Here is a 22,173-nt window from a genome sequence, read left to right as displayed (position 1 = left end):
CATTATGTGCTCGTCACCAACTTGATGTGTCCTTTATGAGGGCTGCATTCGCTGCTTGTCGTGCTTCACTGCAGACGTTGATGTGAAGACGGCTACAAGTCCAGAGATGCCCCAACATGTTAAGATTTCTTGTCTGCGGTGCAGTGAAGGACCCTCGTACAATCACAGCCTCTTCACTCCATTCTGGCATAATGGTGAACCCAGTTTGCCAACAAGAGCATGGAGGGCGAATGTGATGTTTCGCTCACATTTGTTTTAATTTCAATGACACATTTAGGTGTTGAATGGCATACTAAAGGGCAGCCTGTAAAACAAATATACTGAGAGAAATGTATTTATTCTTTTGAAGTTTCCTGCCTCACAGCAGTGCTGCTGCGTTGCCTCCACATAGTTTATGTGGGTTGTTTTAAAGAGGTAGCTGATGTTATGCTCGTTCAATTTAAATCGCTCCCACTCTGCTAGTTTAGCTTCGCATTTTGACGATCAGTTGCTTGGCAGTTGTGTTTTAATGAGCGTGGCGATGGTCCTCGGTCAGGCGGAGTATGGTATGCTAATTATGATCCTGTCTTTACAGTAATCGTAGAGTGTTGTCTGCTTGACTTGTTGTTCCCTGTCCTCCCCAACCTGCCAACTCTTCAGAAATGACCATTTGTAAACAGAGGGGGCCAGAACTTCAACTCCAACCAATGCATACCAAGTGATGAAGAGATGCAGGGCCGAGAGGAGGAGAGATGAAGAGCGTAAATCCTCATTACGTGTCTGCTAATAAGGAATTACCTCTTTCAGCTATACCTTTTTATTGTTGGAGTGCTATCATCAATCAAAAAAAGGCCCTTGTAGCCTCAAGCAAAGAATTGCTTTTGAAATTACTTTCTTTCCCAACAGGTCCTTGGAGACCTGGCTTCGGGGAATCCGGTAGAGATGGGAATGGCACCATATGTGAAGGGACGCCATCTTAGGGTCCCATGGGGGCCACGAGCGCTACAAAAAAACAAGTCTTTTCCCCCCAATTTAACGAGCTCGCTTAGCATAGGGAATTATAATAAATGAATGTTTGCTGTACATGAAATCAGCAGAGACATATTCAGATAAAATTAAACATTTGTGTATATCTTGATGATAGCTTGAGTGGAGTTTACTGTTAACTGGATTGGTTTTTCTGCAGCTTGCTACAGAAACATAATAATATCAGTTACAATAGTAAAATCTCCACAGTCTTCCCAATATCTGGCTGTTTGCTTCTCACCCAGGTCAAGCCACAGTCTGCTTTCCTCAGCTACCTGTGAGAGAAATGGAATCACACGCTGTCTCACAAAGTACAGCTTTGGCAGTACCTGACTTTTAGAGTGCAACTGCCCAGCGTAGACAGCGTCTGAGAATTTCTACCTTTTGTGGTGGTAGAATTTCAGACACACACAAAACAACTTAGGTGGGGGAAGACGATACAAGTCAAGTACGTGCTGGTGTTCCTCTCTCTCCTAATTGCCTGTAGTCTCTGGGGTGTGTTGTCTGGCGGGAAGCAGAGATGAGATGCAGTCAGGGCTGCTGTTTGTTCTTGCCAGCGTGTGGGATGTGAATGATAGCTAGAGCCCTGAATGATATCATTAGTGAACTACTGGTTTGTCTAACACACTGTAGTCTATCAGTGCAGAGAGCATGAGAGATGGCGAGATACTGAAGCAAGGCGGTGGGAGGACAGTTCTTCTCCCCTCTGTGTTTGAATGGGTACTTTTTTTGTGTCTTATCACAGAGCACCAGTGTTGACGAGGAGTAGCTCTGTACATGAGGTTGTTTGGCAGCCCATACATTTAGTGTGTTCATGTGGGGAAAAAACGGCTCTGCAGACCAACCCCTGCACATGAATCTATTTAGATGAGAACAAAGGTCTCAGACATTTTGAATGATATGGTCTAATGGGTTGGGTGATCATTCAGTATTAATGTAATGATGATATGATTGTGTTGTGTACTTAATGACTCCAAGCTAAATGTTATGAAAACATTTTTTCAGTCAATTTGTTCAAGTGTAGGTGTTACCTCCTATGAAGAGCTTGTTCAACGTATTTATATGCATGTGTTTTTTTTTTTTTTATACATTTGACATGTGATGGATAAAGATGTCATGACGTGTGAGGCTGTACTTAATGCTGCATTCACATGGAATCAGGCAGACTGCTGGTGGAAAACACCTTCTGGACTGCACAGGGAAAACAAAACATGCACATAATTGCTATGGTGGTGGAATAAGATACATTGAATACAATTATTTTGTGTCAACTATTTTATGTAATTATCCTAGTAATGAATGTAGCTATAAAATGCTTAATATACTATTGCAAACTTAAACAACTTTCTCCGGTGTGAGGGAGCTACGTAACATTGTCCAGAGGCTGCAGAATGTTTAGATAGTTTAACTTTAGACGGCAATTCTAACTACTGTTATTGTTGAGTTATGTCAAAGTCTGTTCCTGTTACAAATAGTGTTTCACACATCTTAAAATGAAAGCGCCCCCCTCTGTGGTTAGCTTTGGGGATAAGGGTTGGTTCAAATTTAGGTAACGGAAAAACACGTCTCAACAGGGAAACGGGATTCAACACAACACTAGTGCTGCTCTTTTCCACTCACATGATATCCAGATCGCCGTAGACCATCTGCCTGGTTCCATGTGAACAGCACGGCAATATTCTGGGCTGAATGCTAATGTCTGCATGCTAACATGCTCACATCAACAGTGTTTTATAATGATGTCTGGTAGGTGTAATGTGGACAAAGTCCACCATCTTCCATTTAATTAGCACAGCATATAAACATACAAGTACAGCTGACGATGATGGGGATGTCATTAGTTTTACAAGTAATTAGTCAAAGAGTACTGGACAAATTCATATTTTGACCGCATTACTGCAAATTCTATCCCAATAGTTCCTGGGGCATGACAAACTAATAATGCTTTATCATAATATGAAACGGTGCTTTTTTTTAGGGACAAGAAGCTACAAAGAGGAACTCATTGCACACCAGAGGTCCTGTGTTCCTAAAAAACATTGTTTGAAAAGTTCCTGTCGAGGGAACAGGCTAGTCGCTCTTAATGTGGATTGTTATAGGGAATTGATATTTATTTCTGCTTTCATATCAATGATGATTTTGTCAAATAGATGTCATCTTTTTCAAAATATTGACTCCACTATCATGTTTAAAAAGTAATTTCCACAATACATACAAGGCCTTAATATGTATATATCTTCATTGTCAGGTGGCTGTAATGACTTACCCACACAAAGCTAACAGCCATTGTGACTGCCTGTATTTGCAATGACTCATTGCTTCATTGTAAATAGATCTAGTGTCCCTCATGTTGCCTTCAATGAATAATTCCCTGTCAAACGCAGGTGATCTGTGCTCTCTGACTCACTGTTGAACATGGTTGCAAGGGGCTCTGTCAGGTGACAGTAAAGATTATCTGCTCATGCTCAACAGGCACTGTCGGTCATTATTATTACCCACATGATGCAGACATTAAGAGGCACCGAGGGTTAGGTTGGGCTCCTCGAATAGATTTATCTGAGCCAGGGAGTCTCACTGGCAGCCAACAATGCACAAAAGCTGCTGTACGAACAAAGTAAGACAGTGGAAAGCATGACGTGTAGTAGCAACACAATGCAGTCAAAAATAACGCAGAATGTGAGAAGTGAGATGGAAAAGAAGAGAAGGTTGTGGCGGTTAGATGTGATAATTGTGCAAGGACGCCAGGGACATGAAGATGAGTGTTGCTGACTCCCATCTGTGTCCCCTCAGTGCCAGCCCTTCACAGACGGCCACTGTCACAGAGCAGAAACCAGCAGCAAGTCTTCAGGGACCACACCAGGGTTTCTGTATGTTTTATCACATTTAGTACACATATAGTGTACTGTCTTTGTTTTGGACTTTAAAAGTTGCTAATCCTGCCTTCCATGCGGCCACTGGTTCCCAATTTTAAGAGCAAAACTAAAATCCTGCAGAGGCAAAACCTGCTTGAATTGGGCAATCTGTTGCCGTGAAGATTGGCTTTGCTTCTCGTTATGTCAACATGACATTACTCAGAAGTTGATTTTCATCCTGTACAGAAATGACTGGAAACCAGCAGGGTTTTCTGAGGCCTATTATCTATTCTATTATCTTTTTCTGCAGATAATCGGTGCACTTTCGTACATCATCATTACTATTGGCAGTTCTCGTGTCGAAATGAATTATTGTAATATATTTTACCCGTCCATGCCTGCCTGGAAGCCAGGAAACATGTCCTAGCTAAGATACTGTGGCAATATGTAGTAAAAAGGGCAGACATTGTAAGTGTACCTATAGGTTTTTTTATTAGATTGACAGAAAAAGCCAGTCCTTTAACAACAGCTCTCACTCTCAATCGGAAGCTCTACAGACAGACAACAAACTGTCTGCAATCATATGTGAGTAGGATAATCTGTGTCTGATCGTTGTCTGACTGACAATTTCCTCAGTGATTTTGATTCTGTCTCTTTCACATCTGCATGCAGACTTGTGGGCACATTAAGGTGCAATATGTAAGATCTGGACACATGCTCCAAACCAATAGGGGGCAGCGTTTCATCTCTACTCCTGGGTCCATACAATATAAATGTACAGTCATCAGTTATCAAAAAGAAAAGAAGCTAACTACTAACTAGCAGCAGGACGAGAATATGCAGGATTCAAGTAAAGCCAGTAAAAATAACATTGCTATTTTATAATATTTACGTGTGGTGTCGGCCTGTAGTTTAAGTTAGAGCAAAATCTTAAATACAAAAAGTGTGTAATATCTTTACTTCTACTACTATTGCTCTTAATAATAATGGTAATGATAATAACTTTTGATTGGAGCACACTGTAAAAATACCATGCTTTGCAGCACAGATCCACGTTGAGCTGCTACAGTGGTGACCTGGCTGTTGATAAGTGGAGTGGGATGTTTACCAGAGCCGGCAGCTCTGTGTTCAGTGACACACAAACTATGTGAAGGTGCAACGTCCCGACAAGTTAAAATCAAACGACTACTATTTTTACTTCCACACACGTGCAGCATCATCAGCACTAGAGACACACAGGTAACATCCCCCTCTCTTTGGGCCGCCCTGCTATTTTGACAATGACAGGTGGGAAAGAACAAATTGGTGGGCTCCGCATGCTTCATTCATCTATTGCAGGATTCAGTTTGTTTTTGTGTGGTCATTTTTAGACTTTTTTTGCAAACACATTTAAGATGTGATAAAACGATCACCTCACTGTAATGCAGTCACGACGTCCAGGAAAAGAAAAAGTCAATCTATGTCATAATTATACAATAGCCCAAATCCCAGCTGGAGCTAGCCTCAGGTGCTAATATCAATATTATATTCATATTTTATTCAATTATTTTTTGTTTTTTTGCAATTAATGGATAGTGATGGTTGTAAAGAGAGAGAGAGAGAGAGAGAGGGGACGACATGCAACAAAGAGCCGCGGGTCAGATCACTCTTTTTTTTTTAACCCACTATCTACTAAATGGACAACTTTTATGAAAATAAAGTTCGTTAAAAAGTTCCACATAGTGCAGCAGTCTTTGGCTTATTTTCAGTGTTTTGCTTTTAATGTGGCCTACTTGACTAATTGCATTTCCTTGTGCATAAGATGATACATTTTGATACATGTTATAGATCAATATATACCTGTCTCGAATCTGACAGAAATGTGTTACAATACAGATACAATAGAACTACATTAAAATGTCTAATTGTTCCTCCAACAGAAGCCGCTACCTTGCCTTGTGTTCGACGGTTGTACAATAAATAAGAACGGGTTTCTACCGGTGACTCGCAGAAGGGTTTAAAGTGGATTTATAGATGTCTCATCTCTCATCTCCCTGTCCCCCTCAGAGGCCAGCAGAGAAATGTCGCTACGTGGTGGGCAGTGTCCTGTGCGAGGGGGAAGAGAAGCCGGATGAAGAACTGCAGAAGATGTATGAGAAGTTTGGCTTCAAGGTGTTTTCTCTTCCTGAAGTGAGCCACGCTGTGACCACCAGCTTCGACTGCACCACCCCGCTGTCTCACGTGGTGGGACCCTACAGGGTCTACCCCAGGCTCGCTTCCTACATCGAGGTACAGGCGATATGAGAATATGTTAGCACAATGTGGATATACCTGTAATCGATGGAGTCACCCATAGCCTCCTTTAGCTGTATGCAGTATATTCCAGAATTAGTCAAATCTGCAATTAGTTAGTTAGTTATCAAACAGGACCAGTGAGAAACACAGGTGTAAAGGTTTAAGCAGTGTGCATGTCTCCAGTGTTTACAGGATGTCTCACATGTTTAGCAGACTTTCTCTCTATAATCGTTTCCTAACCTTCTTCCACACTGACAAGTCTATGCCATCAAATGAAGGAGTAAGACAGGAGGTTTCTTCTTTTCTCTTCCTGTTATTTCAGTGGGTGACATTCATCTTGTGAACATATATGTCCTCTTTTCTACTTCCTGCTTGTCAAAAGACCCACATTCACGTGTTGTTTAATTCATCACATGAGCAGATGAGGTCTTCAAAGTAGATTAAGAATAGATGAAGTGGTAGGAAATGAAGGTATGCCTGAGTCCCACGGCCCATATGCTGGGCTACATGTCCTCAGGACAGGCCTCAAAAAGCTATTGACATTTACTGATGACATTTACACACATGGATTCATTTTGGGGCATCCCACTGCATGAATAATGCTCCGCGTGTGCTTGGGTGCGAGTGCACGCACGTGTGTGCACGCACATCTGTCCATCTGTTTGTTCAAGCGTCTGTCTCTTCACAAAAGGTAAAACTGACCCACTTCCTAGTCAGTAAATGTACCATTATGTCTAGAAATTATGATGGATTTTTCTCGCATTTGCCTTTTGTGAGTGGAGCTTTTCTTTCTCATATTCATGAAAGTCGGAGGCAGGGTGTTCATACAAAACTGCCCGATGGCAAAAGGGTTTCACGAGTGCTGAAATTCATTGGGATTACTTTCTATTTTGTCAGCAAACTGCAGTGTTTGAATTGCCTGCACAAACCCAATGAATCATCAGCATGTGGTGCCATTATGCCATAGGAATAGGCCAAGTGTTCACTGCGTTGCATTGAGTCCTCCGTCAGTTGTTGTGTTGAGCACGGGAAAGTAAAGGAGGCAAGGTGGCAAGGATGCCGAGGATGGGAAGGATGGCATTGTGCATTGACTGTTTCCAGCTCTGTCAGCATATCGCAGCAATGCGACAGCCCTTGTGTAGCGGCAGAGCATTTCTGAAAGGTCTCAGTTGGTTGGTTATTGGCTTTCATCATGGCCTTCTACCAGAGACTTTATTAGGAAAATGGTAGTGATAAGAATATTTGGATTTTCTAATAAAAACGATAGCTACACAATCTGTTATGTGGGACGAGCTCGAAAATGAACCTCAACAGTCTATTGCTTCCCAAATTTTACTAGTTAATTCTCCATGTCGTAATCTGCCATGTTTCCCCTTTTATACATCCAGTCACCAGCTGCCTCTTTTCACCTGCCCCGAGGGCGTCTCACCCAGATACCCCCCCCCCCTGCACCCAGGCAGCTCGACCAACCACTAGAAATTGCTCGTGAACTCACAAGAAAATGATCTCTCTCCGGCTTCCCACCCAGCAAACACTAACAATCTCTGTGTTGTTGTCACAAAAGTCACAAAAGCAAAGACCAAATGTGTGATATTTAGCAGGTTTTAATAGTAGTGACATCAGTTCTGATCTACAAATAAAATTTTTAAAAAAACACTGAATTATCCGTTTATCACAATTTACCAGCCATCTCATCTTTTTTGCAGTTTGGTCTCTGCGGCACTATGCACAGTGCAACACCCGACGTCAGAGGGCAGGACAAACTCTAACGTGTGCACTGACACAGACTAAATGATCTGAAGGCATAGAAACAGCATTCCTCATCGTGCTAAAATGTAGTAGTATTCCCTTTTAGGCGCCCGTGTTACATAATCATGGCCAGTGTAAGTGTGCATCTTTTGTGGGCTCGCAGCTCTGTCAGTCTGTAGTCTGTCCAGCTAGGAAAGCATCAGATTTTACACTTGTCCGCCATGACGCAGAAGTGCTTGTCGCAGTCCATCAATTAACCTGAGTTCTCTGACAGGTTGTTAAGGAGCTGCTCCCGGACAGTCGATGGGCTAATAACACACTAACAACACGTTTGTTAGTGTTTTTAGTCTTGATGGGCATTGAAAGCAGAGAGACACTTGTGATGTAGCTCTGTACTTTTAATGAATCTACTGACAATCTCATCTATTTACAAACAGATGAATGGAAGATTGTGCTTTACTTGATTCTCTTTTGTGGCCACTTGGTGACAATGCAACAACCTAATATTATTATCATTTAAAGTAGATATGTGTTGGCAAACAGTTGCTAAAGCATCTAGCAGACACAGAAAAACATTAACACTTCATTTGAAGTAAAGTTTTTGGTACCTGGCAAATGTTCAATCTTTCTTTTAGCTCTGCTTTGGTCTTTACCAACTCCTGAGGGAAGTATCTGGCGGCTCCATACTCTAACTAGTTGCTAACTGCAGGCTGTTTGGCACTGAGCAGGTAGCATACAGTCCGTTCATACAAGCGTTTTAGCTGCTGCATCTTCAAACAAAGGTGATTAGAAGCTTGAGACTGAACAATAGAGTTGTGGGCAGACGCTAAAATACAACGTATCACCAGGAATTATTACCTGACTGCATCACCAGACTATGAAGTCGGAGGTTCATTAGTTGGGGGTCTGTCACCACAACACCATTCACTAGACATTTGACCAATGGCTCATACAAAAGTATTGATTGTGGCACCTTCTAAGCTTTGAAAATTCAAGGTCAGAAACTGGCAAGACTGGGTAGGGCAGACTGGTGAGGTGGGCTCTCTGTCTGGCCAAGTTCCCAGCTTTTCAGAGTGTTTTCTCAGAGACTCTGGTACACCTGCTGGCCTCCCAGCGCTTATCAGAGAGAAGGTTAAGTGCATAACTGCCCTTTTTTTCACTTGAACACTTTCTCTCCAGTCCAACAGCGTCATCTCCACACCAGCTTACCTTTCCTTATCTGTGCGCAACACATAAGCTAATACACACACACACACACACACACACACACACACACACACACACACACACACACACACACACACACAAGGAGGTATAATTGTGGCTTAAAAGATCAGAAGTAGGTGATTTAATCCTGATGTTTTTAACGTTCTGTTAATAATCAGAGGGTATCAATGAGTTTGTGGGATCAACAGAATGTCTGAGATCTTTGTAATTTGAGCTCAGCAGTTGTGTATTCATGTGAATCTAGTGAGTGAGTGTGAATGAGCACAGGATGCTTAGGATTGTATCATCTACTAGTTAAAAAGCCTGACGGTGAAAGAAGGAAAAAGAAAGGATGAAGAAGTAGCTTTCACACTATATTAAAGGATTCTGTCAAGCCCTGTTTGATCTTTGTGAAAGCACCTATTCAAGACCTAAAGAATGAGATTGAACAATCATTGTGCTTCTTATTTTGGTGGCTGCGTCAGAAAATATCTCCCAGTAGCCCCTGTGAACAGAAACGAGATGATAAACCGATAGCTTCCACCCATTTAGTAATCCGTTTATCTGAATGAAGCTTAAAGCATCACGTACACATTCTTTTCTTTCTCCTCCATTTCACTCTATACGATGTGGTGCCACAGTTTTGTTTGCCTTGCAGGTCCCACAGCAATTAAAATGTAGATCTGTAAACCCCCTAGAAATGGGTTTGTTTCCTCTGGGGTATTCCACAATTGTACAATTTGGATGTACCTATTGTTGCTCTGTATGATTCTTCATATTGTGTTTATAGAAGACATATGTTATTTCAGGAGGAGGAGGAATCGTAAGCAGTGCTGACAAAACAGTCTCAGTCTCAGCTCATAAATGCAGAATTGGAAAAACATAACTATCAGAATTTAAGCACATTCGTATTTTTCTCAATTTAGTCTCTTGAAAGAAAGTCCAAGCAATTTATCAGTGTCACAATGATAAACAATAAGCTCAGTCTAAAGTAGTAATGTGGCCATATGGGCCATCCACGCACAATGTTAGGTGATTGGGTTTGGTTATTTTTGCCAATATGCAGCAGGTGAAGCTTATAACGTGACTACATGTCACAGTGAGGAAAGGTTTGACTTTCCTCAAGCCTTCTTGACATTTACTTATCAAAATGTATTTACTCAGTCTTTATTTTCCCAGAATAATCCCTTTTTAGATACCACAGTTAACAGAGATAAAAAACAAACATCAATAAGTTAAAAACATAAAAAAAATCACATTAAAGAGACAACAGACTTTCAACAATCCAGCAATTGCATCAAGACAGTTTGTGTAATATTATATTATACAAAAAGATATACACATTTTCTGTTCTGCGGTTGTATAATGAGGACATACCAACTTCCTCATACAAACTTCTATGATGAGTGCGTAACCGGAATCCGACACTTATCGTAACACAGTATGATATACTGAATCTAACATTTTCAATAAAGATAAACTCCCATGTGTACATAAAATATCAACATCATCAATTGCTGATAGAGGCCTCGCTTGAATCCATTTTTTCCTTTGCAGAAAAAGCATTAAACTCTCTAGTCTGTGATGTTTAAAAGACAGATTGCCCTTTTAGGAAAACCCCAGGTATTTAAAAGTTAGGACTCGTTAATTTACCTTATTATTTACAGTAATAATCTGATACACATAAACATCCGTTGGCACCACCTCATGACTTATTCACACACTGATGATCGACTATCATCAGATAGACCTATTCCATCAAGTCTGCTCCTGTATCTCTTGGACTCTCAGGGAGGAGCTGTGTCAAGTGATCCCACACCTGGGGGTGAGTTGAATTGGGCAACATAGGACACAGCTGGACAGACCCGGTAAAACCAAAGGGTGAACTGCGTCCGGGGTCTTCAACTCCAATCTCCAGAGGGATTTTTTTAACATTGTTAAGCAGGCGGTGGGTTTTCTTGAACTTGTTTTAATAGCATCATCAATCCTCATGGGACTGAAGCATTGGAGATTCCTGGGCTGTGATATATAGTTTAACATCTGTAAGATCAAGAGGACAATCGTATTAGTGGCATCTCTCTCCTTCTGACTGCGGTGAGGTTGAGCTTTCATTCGCTGGCAAAATGGAGGTGAGTCCTCTATGTTTTCAATTTTTTAGTGAGTGGCACCGTCATGCTTTACCACTGCGACTCTTTGATTCATCACCTGCATCCTGCTCATGGGTTATTCACCAGCCACTCTTCTCAATCTTCTTTGATGTTATTATTTGTTGAATTTAAATATAGAAAATGTGTTTTGCTTGTCCACAGCATCTATATTTCATGCAATGGCCTGATTAGGGGTTATCCAGTGGAACTGAGCTGATTTCAGGTGTACCCACAGAGGAAACGACAACTGAGATACCCTTCGCTCTACTTAGACGGTTCTGAAATTAATTGTTAACTATGGAGCTGTATTGTTTGTATTCTCCTTTACATTCATTGAGCTTTACTTTCACCAAATCAGAATAGTCTTGGTTTCTCGAATATTTAGGATATTTCGTCTTCTTTGCCTGTCTGTCTTTATCTCAGTCTTTGTGTCTCGCACCATGTGTGTGCAGCTGATAAACTGCATGCCGCCCGTCAGTCAACTAGCAGGAGAATGGATGGGAAATCAGGGACACTCCTGTAAAACAACTTTACTTCTTCCACCCATTGTAGCACAGTCCTGTCTCACTGTCTCTATCTCTAAACACACACACACACACACACACACACACACACACACACACACACACAGACCATGTATTAATAATAATCCTGAATCATGTTACGTGGATATAAAGACAATTATTTTCCTCGCAAAAGTCAGGTGAAGGAATCGGCCCACTCACTGTCTCACATCCCAGCATTTCTGAACATCATGCCTTACATTACAGCTCTTCCCCTGCCATCGAGCTGACAGAGCTGAGTTTAGGTGCAAGTCTGAGGATTGCATTGTTATGCAGATAACAACTCTGTTTTTGGGCTTTGTTCTATAGCATTTTGACACCCCACCCACAGAAGCCTCTGGGCTCATAGATAGAAAAGCTATACAAGGGTTTCTGATTTTCTATTCAGGATTATTTCAGGCATTGTTCAGAGATTGTGTTTTATTCCTTTATGTCCTGCCTTTCCCACCTGTCTCATCGTACAAAGTACATGGTAATGCAATATGCTAATAGGCTTTCTTTTCCTAAATATTTTTGGATGGATGCTGGTTGTCTCTGCAGCAGAGAGGGAGCTTAACAAGAAACGGTTAACCGGTAATATTTCCACACAAGGACAGAGGTCAACGCATATGAGGGCATGATCTGCAATTGCACAAGCTGAGTCTTTGAAAGTAGGCTTGCAGTCAAATATTGTTGAGGAATAGTTTGGTTTTGAAGACTTTTACAATTTTTTTCTCTTTACTTTGAGTTCGACAGCAGCTTTGTTGCATCTCTGTATGTACAGTGAAGCTCATACTTTAGCTCATTTTATGGATATCAGTGGAATCAAAGAGGACATCTTCACCATATGGTGCCTTCAAACTGGAAGCCATGAAAAAGCAGGCATTTGTCTCACCTGGGACATAACACAAAACACTTTTATAATACATGCATGAGACTATAATCATCTTTTTTTTTTTTTGCAGTTTCTGCTGCTCAGTGACACCATGTCAACCCTCATGAGGCACTCGTATGCTTTCTACCTGCAGACTCGAGACCACATGTCCTGATGCAGCACTATTTGTCCGACACAGTCTTCTGCAGTATCATCAGGCATGTTGAGGTGTTACACGGTTCTACGCTGACCCTCCCAGCTCCTTTTTGTCAGGCAATGAGAACTTCCAACCAGCCCAAAGGGAAATGGAGGCGGGGGGGCTGGGGAGGGGGCGTGACAGGATTCTATATCTTTAATGCCTCCTGGGCTCAGGGGGCAGACTCCCTTAACTGCTCTCTGTTCGGCGATTTCTGCGTGGGATGGTGCAGGATAGCAGGGGTTGTGCCTGCGATGGCATCAAAGCCCAATGAGAGTCAATAAGTGAAGTGTGAGTTTGTGAGCGAGCGTGCGTCTGAGTGGTCTGAGTTTAAATGCAGGGTTGTGGTGAGAGCGAGATAAGTCTCCTTTATTCTTAATGCTGTCATCCCACCGCACTGGTCCCTCCATTACATTTCTTTTATTGGTCAACGCTTTTTGAAAAAATAACCTTAACATAACAGAAAGCAGCAGTCCAGAGGTGGAGGCAGCCTCTGACCGGCAATTCCTCATATTGTGTGTTTACAGTTAATATGTCTTGTTATCCCCTCGCTGAGTGAGTTGACAGTGTGTGGAGGAAACACTTGGCTGTAGATGCACAAGGCTATATTTAGACACCAATGAAGCTCATGACAGTTTCATCACGTTTTTTTTTTCGTTTTCTTTCCTACAAAGCAGTGGGCTATGATGTGCTGAAGCCTTGTCTACACACTGGGCTCTTCCCAACATTTCTCCCCTGTTTGCTCCACCAGACTCTCTGAGAATTGCTGCGGCGCTAATATTCAGTTATTATCTGTTTTTCATCAAGAGCCTTGTCCTTGGTTGTCCTCACCTACTGCTTAACCTACGTATGTATTAGCACACTACCTGGCTCATAAGGATTCCATAATTGAGGATCAGTAGGCTGACTGTCATTTAAGTACAATTCACAGGTACTAATCTTGTACTTCTTTCTCTGCTACATAATTGACAGCTAAAACTTTATGATTTTACATAAGAAAACATGTGATTGACAAAATGGATGTATTTCTATAGATTAAACCACCCAACAGTAAATTAATTCATCAAAATAAGCTCCACCTCGACCAGATACAACATTGAACTGCTGCTTACATGTTAATGCATCAGTAATAATATTCCAGTAATAAATATATCTAATAATATTAGAAGAAGCTATTCTTCTTAATAAGTACTTTTACTTTTGGTACTTTCATACGGAAGTACATTTTGTTGCTAATAGTTCTGTAGTTAATGTGCATTTTTACATTGAGGTACTACTTCTTCTACTTGATAAAAGGATCTGAAAGCTTCTTCCACCACCGGGCTTTTTAAAGCTGGACCACTAATATGCATATTTAGATTTTTAAAAAGTTTCATGAACCTCTCTTTTTGACAATGAAGCTCCTAAATTTGGCCAAGTCTGTTTATGGCATCAACTCTACTACAGTCAAAGTTCTTTGCAATGGCAACAGTACACATAACGAAGGCCGCCGCTCTAACCATCCTGCTATGTTGTTTTGAATAGGAATGTCCGTTCTACTTTAAATGTATTTCTATGGTTTTCTGTTACCGCCAGTCTTTCTGCTAAGCTACTTGCTTGCTGGCTGTGGCCTGATGTTTAGCATACAGACACGAGAGCGGTATCATCTAATCCTCAACAACAAACCAACAAACTGTTCCTTTAAGTATTTGATTTATTTCCACCTTTCAAGACCACGTTGTAAACATTCGAGCAGTCCCAGGCTTTAATCATCCTGCTGGTCTTGTAGCGTTGCTCTGAGGCTTCTATTGTTAGTGACAGTCCAGTGATGCAGTAAGTGAGGTTGACAAGCAGGCAAAAGCGTTTGTGGTGTTCTTATTGATTCCTGCTTCCCTTCCGGCTCTGGGATACTCTTCCCTCTGAAACTCCAGCTGTGCATCAAACACCGTGCTGCAAATTAGACTTTGTCTTGTGAGCTCACACGGACAGGTAGTGTTTTCACTGTGGTATCCGTGTGACCTGTGTGTGTGTGTGTGTGTGTGTGTGTGTGTGTGTGTGTGTGTGTGTTTCCGCTCGCCTGCTCCACTGTGTGTGCGCACGCTGTTCCCATTCGGCTTGCTGTTAAATTGGCCTTTTACATTTTTCTGACCCGCTCAGCCTCACCTATCGCTATGTGAATAATGGTTGCCATGGTAATATTGTGACTAAGGCACAATGCATTGGTGTGCTTTGATAGGAAACCACAAGTTCTACATTCAGGTATTTTGTTCATATGAGTTCATGTGAAGGTTTTAAGGTGTCCTTGAAATTGTGGTACCTTTTTAAAATGTGCTTTTTATCTCCTCCCGTGATGAATGAATGCGTAACATGTTATGTTCCCTTGATATTCAGCGCTGTCCTTTTCTTTCTGAGATTACAAATCGTGTTCTGAGCTGCTAGCCGATAATGGTCTGTTTGAATGTGTGGGCCTGTCCTGTTCATCTGCATGGAGAATGACAGCCGAAGTGTGCGACCAAGGAAACTAGACGAGGTTAGATGGCAAAAGAATTGTGTTTGTGTGTGTAAAGTAGTTTGTTCATCAGATAACTCGGTGAGGTTTATTGACTTGACTTCAGCTTGTTATATCCAGCTAAGCCGACAAGGACATCTTGGCCTTTAAACAGAAGTTCACAGCCTTTAAGAAGTAACTTTGGGCTCAGTCGAAATCTGATCCGTTTGAAGTGGCAGACTGTGGAAAAGTGTGTTTGTGAAGATTAGGCTTATCTTTACATCATCATCCTTACAGGACGTCTATGAAGCAGTACAGTCTGCCGTGGCAGGTTGCTTTGTGGACATCTCAAAGAACAGAGTGGGGAGCAGTTTTATTTTGATCACACACATCAGATATAATTGTGGCACTCTATCTGTTAGAGGTTCATTTAATGTCATTCTACAACACAAGGTTGCACAACGAAATGCCAGTTATAGCCCCTTTATGATGCACAAGAGAAAACTAAACATTTCTGTCTGGTGGTGTGACAGCTGTGCAGGAACCTATTTTAGATGGTAGGAACCATGTGCACAAATGGAGTATGCGTTAAAATAGGCACATGATGTTTAGTAGAGGCTGTTTAATACTGGAACCAGGTTATACAATCAAGATGTTGAATTTACACCCTATAATGTCTTATTTCTAAACCACTGCCAGGACCCAATGAGCCCGTTCCTGAGCCATATGGTTCTTATCAGATGGAGCATATTATTTCATCAGTCTTTAATTACTTTTTTAGTTCATCACGTAGGTGGTAAAACGTTGCTGCATTTCAGGCAGGGCTCTACTTTAAAAATGTGACTAGTCCTGGGTCAGGGTGGACCAGTATGTGTTCTGGTCTCTCTGGGCTTTAAGTTTTCAGCCTGATACAAACTCTACTCTCAATTACACAGCTACTCTCTTCTATAAAATCCAAGTTTGGTAGCAAGTTGACTTTGCATTCAGGTCTCTTTGTGGTTGTGACCACTCTGAGGTCTGACACTAGGTACAGCACTATGAAAATGATAAGACAATAAGAAGTCTGACCGAGTAATGCTAACAGTTTAACAGTTAGAAGAAATATTAAAGATAGAAGCTGAGAGAAAAATAGCTGGTTCACCTAAAAGGTTTAGCCCATCTTAAGTTAACCTGGAGTTAAGCCGGAGTTGTTGCTTACTTTAGGGATGACCCCCTTCACTTTAATCAGCAGGTGGCAACAAGACACAGGACCTTGTCGTGGGTCTTGAGGAGTTTTAACTTTTATTTACCAAGTAAACTGTGCACACACTGCACTGCTACCTTCACAGCTATAATGTAAGCACTGACTTCATACTGATGGTCCCACACACACATGCTCTCTCTCTCTCTCTCTCTCTCTCTCTTAACCGGAGACTCGCTAATGTTATGCCGGACTTGCAATAGACTGGCGTGACAGAGTATGTCAGGCAGATACATAGCTGACCTCACAGTTAAACTACAAGACGTATTGGCAAAGTGGGGCATGTGTCCACAACAATGCACGGAACATCATGGCTTCTAACTCTCTCGGTTGGGTGAACTGGCGACACAGTTCACTGCGTTGGTGGTAAATGATAGATTTAACCCGTTTGAGCAGCCGGGCGGCTTGCTCGGCACTTCAACCACCAAACCCCTGCATGCAAGGCACTATGGTTGTCTGTCAACAGAATAAGGACATACTCTATCAGGCCTTTTCGTCTGCTGTACTGTACGGATACTGCTTCCAGAACTATGATTTAATGAAGACAACTTTTTAATTGTTGTTTGCATCAAAATATACTATTCTTTTACATAACAACATCAATTTAGTTAATGGAAAAAGGACAGTTTTGTAACTCGCTATTTTTTTTCCACTGGAATAATGTAGAAAACGTGAGTGTGTCCATGTCAGCCGTTTGCACATTGTTCCTGGCGTCTCATAAGGGTTTGAGAGAGTTTTACAAAATGAGCAAGAGGCTGTGTTTTTACATGGTAATCAGATAGCATCTGTGTACTGTGTGTCATCCCTGCTGTAGCATTCGTGCCTGCATTACAAAGAAAGTTGTAGATGCCCCAGCAGTGTCATCTCAGAATAACAAAGCAAGCCCGTGTGGATGTTGTTGGTGAGCAGAGGGTGAAATCTGCCTCGCTGTACTTTTAATTCTCCCCAAGTCTGCTCCACAGCCGCGACTCTCTCTTCAATCAAAGGTCTCTATATTTGCCCACGACTGATTAAAAAGCCTTGATCTCTCCATCTCACGCCTAGACCTGACCTCCAGGTCGGAAGCGTATTGTCCTGTGGACCACATGAATCCAGTCCCTTCTATTAGTCACTCTGCCTCTCTGGCTGTCCCGCAGTGAAAAGGCCACACCGCCTTGCCACTGTGGGTGAGCAAATATTAAATAGATGCCAGATTACTGAGAAAGACCCCTCTGGGTGGAACATACGGCAGCTAATCCAGAACCCCTCTGGTTGTATAGACACAGGTGAAGAGGAGGAGTAGAGGTGTCAAAACAGATCAGCTGTTGACATTTCCTAAAATGTGTATAGCTTTTCTGTCTCTTGATTTTATGGCTGTTGTTATGCTGCAGACCTCTCTATTTGTGTGTATTTGTTTGTTCTCCAGTGGATGCATACTAAGATGCTGGGCTTATGTAAAGTGGCTACACAGACACACACACACTAGCCTTTGGGCACTTCTGTACCAACAGCAGGGGAAAAGAGTGCATTATGTGGGGAGACAGGGCATGCTGTGTTTATGTGGCAAAAGAGGTAATAATCTGGTAACGGTATGCTGGATGCTGTGTAAATACAACTTGTCCAACAATGTGTTGTTCTGTCTGTTTGACATTTGCTTTACTTCAGAGGTTATTACTATAATTATACTACGTATATGTATGTAGGAATGTTTGCTATGTCGAGTGCAAACAGACATAGCAAACAATCCCATCTCTCAAGAACAAACCAAGTAGTGCAAGGATGAGAAAATGGTCTTGCTTTAGGCTTATTGAGAAGTACTTTATTTAAGGGTTTTGCTAAGAGACTTTTAGAAATCCAACCTCTGATGCTCCAAAACAGATGTTATGTCTGCGACAGCCCAATAACATCAGTGTCAAAGAAGCCCTCCTATCACCAAAGCTCTGCAGTTAACAGGTAGCTCATAATAATGAGGGCAGTATAATTCATTGTCATGTCAGAGAACTGTGGTTATATAATAATAACCTTACATTATTTTTGACTCTATTGTCTGTGAAAGATATAAAGAAACTATAGCACCATGCTGTCTGAAGCTGAACCTCCAGCTCTAATAAACAGAGCAGGAATATTAGCAGAGGTGCAAGACAGACAGCACCCACACTATCCTTCATGAGGCGGTGAACGTGTGGAAATGGCTCATGTTGTACACAACTGAATCCAGTATTAAATCGTGTGAAGCAGAATCCTTTATTGCAGTTACTTAGTATGTTAAGATAAAACACCGAATCTCTTCAAACCCGCACTTTCATCTCTTCTGTCCTCCTCAGTGCCAGCATCACTGCCCACTTGCTACTCCAGCATCTGAGTCTGGCATCTGAGTCAAATGAGTTGAAGGTCTGGCAATAGATGCTGTGTTGTCTCATGTGAAAGTAATTGTCAAATACCTTTTCTGTCCTCCCTTCCTCTGTCCCTATTGTGACACCAGGGGACATGTCTTCAGTGTTTTTTTTTGTCTTGATTCATAATGGTGTTTGTTGAACTTTATGACCCAATTTGTGATTTTGGATTGGCGGTCCCATTTCTGGCAGATTGTTTTCCAAAACTGTAGCCCTGTTGCAACAATACCTGACCTGAAAAACACATCCATCTATCTAAGTCATATTGATTTTTCAATCATGATTCTGGGGTTAGCAATCCAACATGCAATGGTAATTTAAGCCTTTAATGAACGCCGTAGTGGGCCTTCTTGAGCAGCCAGTGATGGGCAGTCTGTATGCTTCAGAGAGCAGTTTGTCCTTTTAATTAAGCAGTTGTTTACTTAGGACTCATACTCACTAGGTGTGTGTTTGTATCACGTCTATGTTCTTCTATACTTTATGTATGCATCCCTTCCTGTGAGCAGTTCATTCCCACATAAAGGCCAGTATTCAAATATTAAGTCTCAGTAAGAAATAGACAGGTGCACTCAGGAGATATCTTGCAAAAAACTAAATTAAACTCACAAAGTGGTCTGCCCGCATAGCAGCGGCTGATTGCCAGCAACATACTCGGCATTGTGTGCACTGGTAGTCCAAAACAATAGAAGTGGGCAATCTGATTTACCCCCATTGTGTCTCTAGGCACAGAGTACCGGCTGAGAGGCACGATGCATTCAGCTGTGTCCTCACTAGTGGCCCCTACCGGGCAGGGGCCTGTAAATAGTAGTAATAGTAGTAATTAGGAGTCAGCAGGCAGGCAATGGCAATATAAAACAGGCAATAAAAGGTGTTTTGAGAAAGTTTGAGTCTTTGCAACCACCAGACGTCCTTGAGCAATCGGTCATAACTTGTCACCAAAAAATATTATGCAGTTTCCTGCTGCAGAATATGAGATTAGCCCCGGACAGACACAGGGGTGCACACTCACTCACAGACGCATGCATGGACACACGCACACATACGAGTGATCCCCTGGTGATCTTAAAATTGCGGGGGGTAAAATTACCTGTAGCCTACTGCATTTCTGAAGAGAAATACAATTTTCAACCCTGATTAACTTCAGGCGTTTTTGTCTTTGCCATCCTCGTCAAGTTACAATCAACAGTAGCGTTACACATCAACATTAGCTTATAGCAGCAAATGAATGGAGCAGAAGAGAAACATACATGTATATGGGGATTCCACTGTGACAATGCTGTGCAAATGTCAGCATGACTGCAGGCAAATAGAAATAAATGAGACAATATGAACCACAAGGGATTGCTGTGGTGCTCAAAATGCAAGTTAGGTTTGGCTGCCACGAGTGAATGAATGTAGCTGTAACACACGTTTACACTCACATTCACACTTACGGACAATTTAGAGTTTCCAGTTTATCTAACCGTTATGTCTTTTTACTTTTGAGAAAACTTGAGCAGCCGGGGAAAACTCATGCAGACACAGAGAGAACATGCACACTCTACACAGAAAGTACCCAACGAGCCGGGTCATGTTTCACTTTATATTTCAGCAACTACTCGAGATACTATTTGCTGAAACTCATTTCATTCTCTCCAACTCTGGAGAGACAGCTTGGTGACGATCACATTCACCTCATTTCCATGTTTGCCTGCACCGAAAGCCTGTTTGCAGCTGAACTTGCAGGCAAAATGACCCATCAGCAGCCAGTATATGTGCTGGTGTTGCCAAACGTAACGTACTTCCTATCATTTAATCACCACTGGTTCTGCAGCTAAAACTCAGCTGGCTCAACATTCAAATAACACAATTTGTGTTGACAGTTTATATATTTCCATACTTGAACTAATATGTTTCAAAGTAGGAGTACCGCCTTGTTTGAATCATCAGTATTTGGTGTAAATTAAGTATTTTGGTGTAAGTTGTGTTTTGCCTTGTATGAGAGCAAGGGTAAAAATGGACAAGGATAAATGATGCAAAATAGTGCCATGTCAAAGCCTCTTATTGCACTTTACTACACGTGAACAAACTCCATCCATGTTGCATGTTTCTGCAGACTGCACACTTACTGTTTTACAAGCAGCAGCCTAGAGCTGAAGTGGGAACAATCTATGTGTAACAGATGCCTGGTGAGCCATCCCTCATTAAAAGAGATGAGACATGAGTGGTTTGTACTGCGAAGCCTGGAGAAATGCTTCATGGGTGCAAATATTGCTTCTGTTTACGCTCTCCCAGCGGGATGACTGCTGTAGATCCATGTGGTTGAGTATTTGCTCTGATTAGTGATCAAAGACTGAAGTCATTCAGATTTATGATGTTGACAGTGGTCATAGAGCTCATTGTTTTCAATTTGTAAATACAAAAATGTGCATTTATTTGTGTTCGTTTTGAATATTACATTGGTTAGAATCAATTCTATCAATATCTGGAGGAAAAAAGTAAATGCTATACTGCAGACACACTTTGTGTTTATTGTTTGTTTTATTACTAAAATGGACTTTCGTGTGTATTCAGCAGCTCATTTATGCCTTTTCCAGTCTTCATTTGTCTGAGCTGTGCTGCTAGATGACATTGTTTGCTTGTTAACTACAGTGAATTCTGTCTTTTTAACTGCATTATGAAATACAGCTTTTGTATGTGTGAAAATAAAAAACGATGTGAAAATTGGTTTGCCTTAAGCATTCATTCAATGATGTTCCGCTTACACTGTAGTTCTATAAATTCATATTTATTTCGAAACATTAATGAAATCCTTCACTGTTTGATTTCTCGAAGATAAAGGGATTAGCGGGTAGCACCTTGTTGTTCACTGAAGTAGTGTTTTCATCCGACAGTGAGCGGCATAGTGGTGTGTTCAATGCCTGTTCCGATGTGAAGCTCTTCTCACTTCTCACCCGTTTGTAAAGCTGCTAAATGCATGCTCGGGTGATGAATGGTGTTGATTAAGAGACTGTGTCAACATCATCCACTGCCTGCTCTACAGCTTAACCAACTCCTAACAAGAAGGCAGCACGTGGGGGAGGCAGGAGGCTAATTTGTTTATTTGTGAATGTATTGAAGCATGTCCATGAGGACATGTGTGGATATGAATGTTTGGAAAAAAAAAGAGTTTATGTATTTGCATGCTTGCATTCGTGTCTCTACAAGTGGGCATGCATGTGCCTGTGTGTGTGTGTGTGTGTGTGTGTGTGTGTGTGTGTGTGTGTGTGT

The 22,173-nt window shown here is 41.6% G+C and overlaps 1 protein-coding gene across 1 annotated transcript in view; it reads left to right on the top strand.

Moving 5' to 3' along the window:
- Nucleotides 1–22,173, top strand: part of tex264a (testis expressed 264, ER-phagy receptor a) — a 52,200-nt gene that overhangs the window by 6,531 nt on the left and 23,496 nt on the right. Inside the window, exon 2 of the mRNA XM_031850186.1 lies at nt 5,904–6,125. Coding sequence (XP_031706046.1) covers nt 5,904–6,125 — 222 coding nt within the window. The remainder of the gene's footprint in view (nt 1–5,903; nt 6,126–22,173) is intronic.

Source organism: Anarrhichthys ocellatus, unplaced genomic scaffold, assembly GCF_004355925.1.
Source record: "Anarrhichthys ocellatus isolate YVR2014 unplaced genomic scaffold, GSC_Weel_1.0 scaffold1, whole genome shotgun sequence".
In the NCBI taxonomy this organism is placed as follows: Eukaryota; Metazoa; Chordata; class Actinopteri; order Perciformes; family Anarhichadidae; genus Anarrhichthys; species Anarrhichthys ocellatus.
Note: the sequence above shows the minus strand (reverse complement) of the source record. Positions and strands in the feature narration are given on the sequence as shown.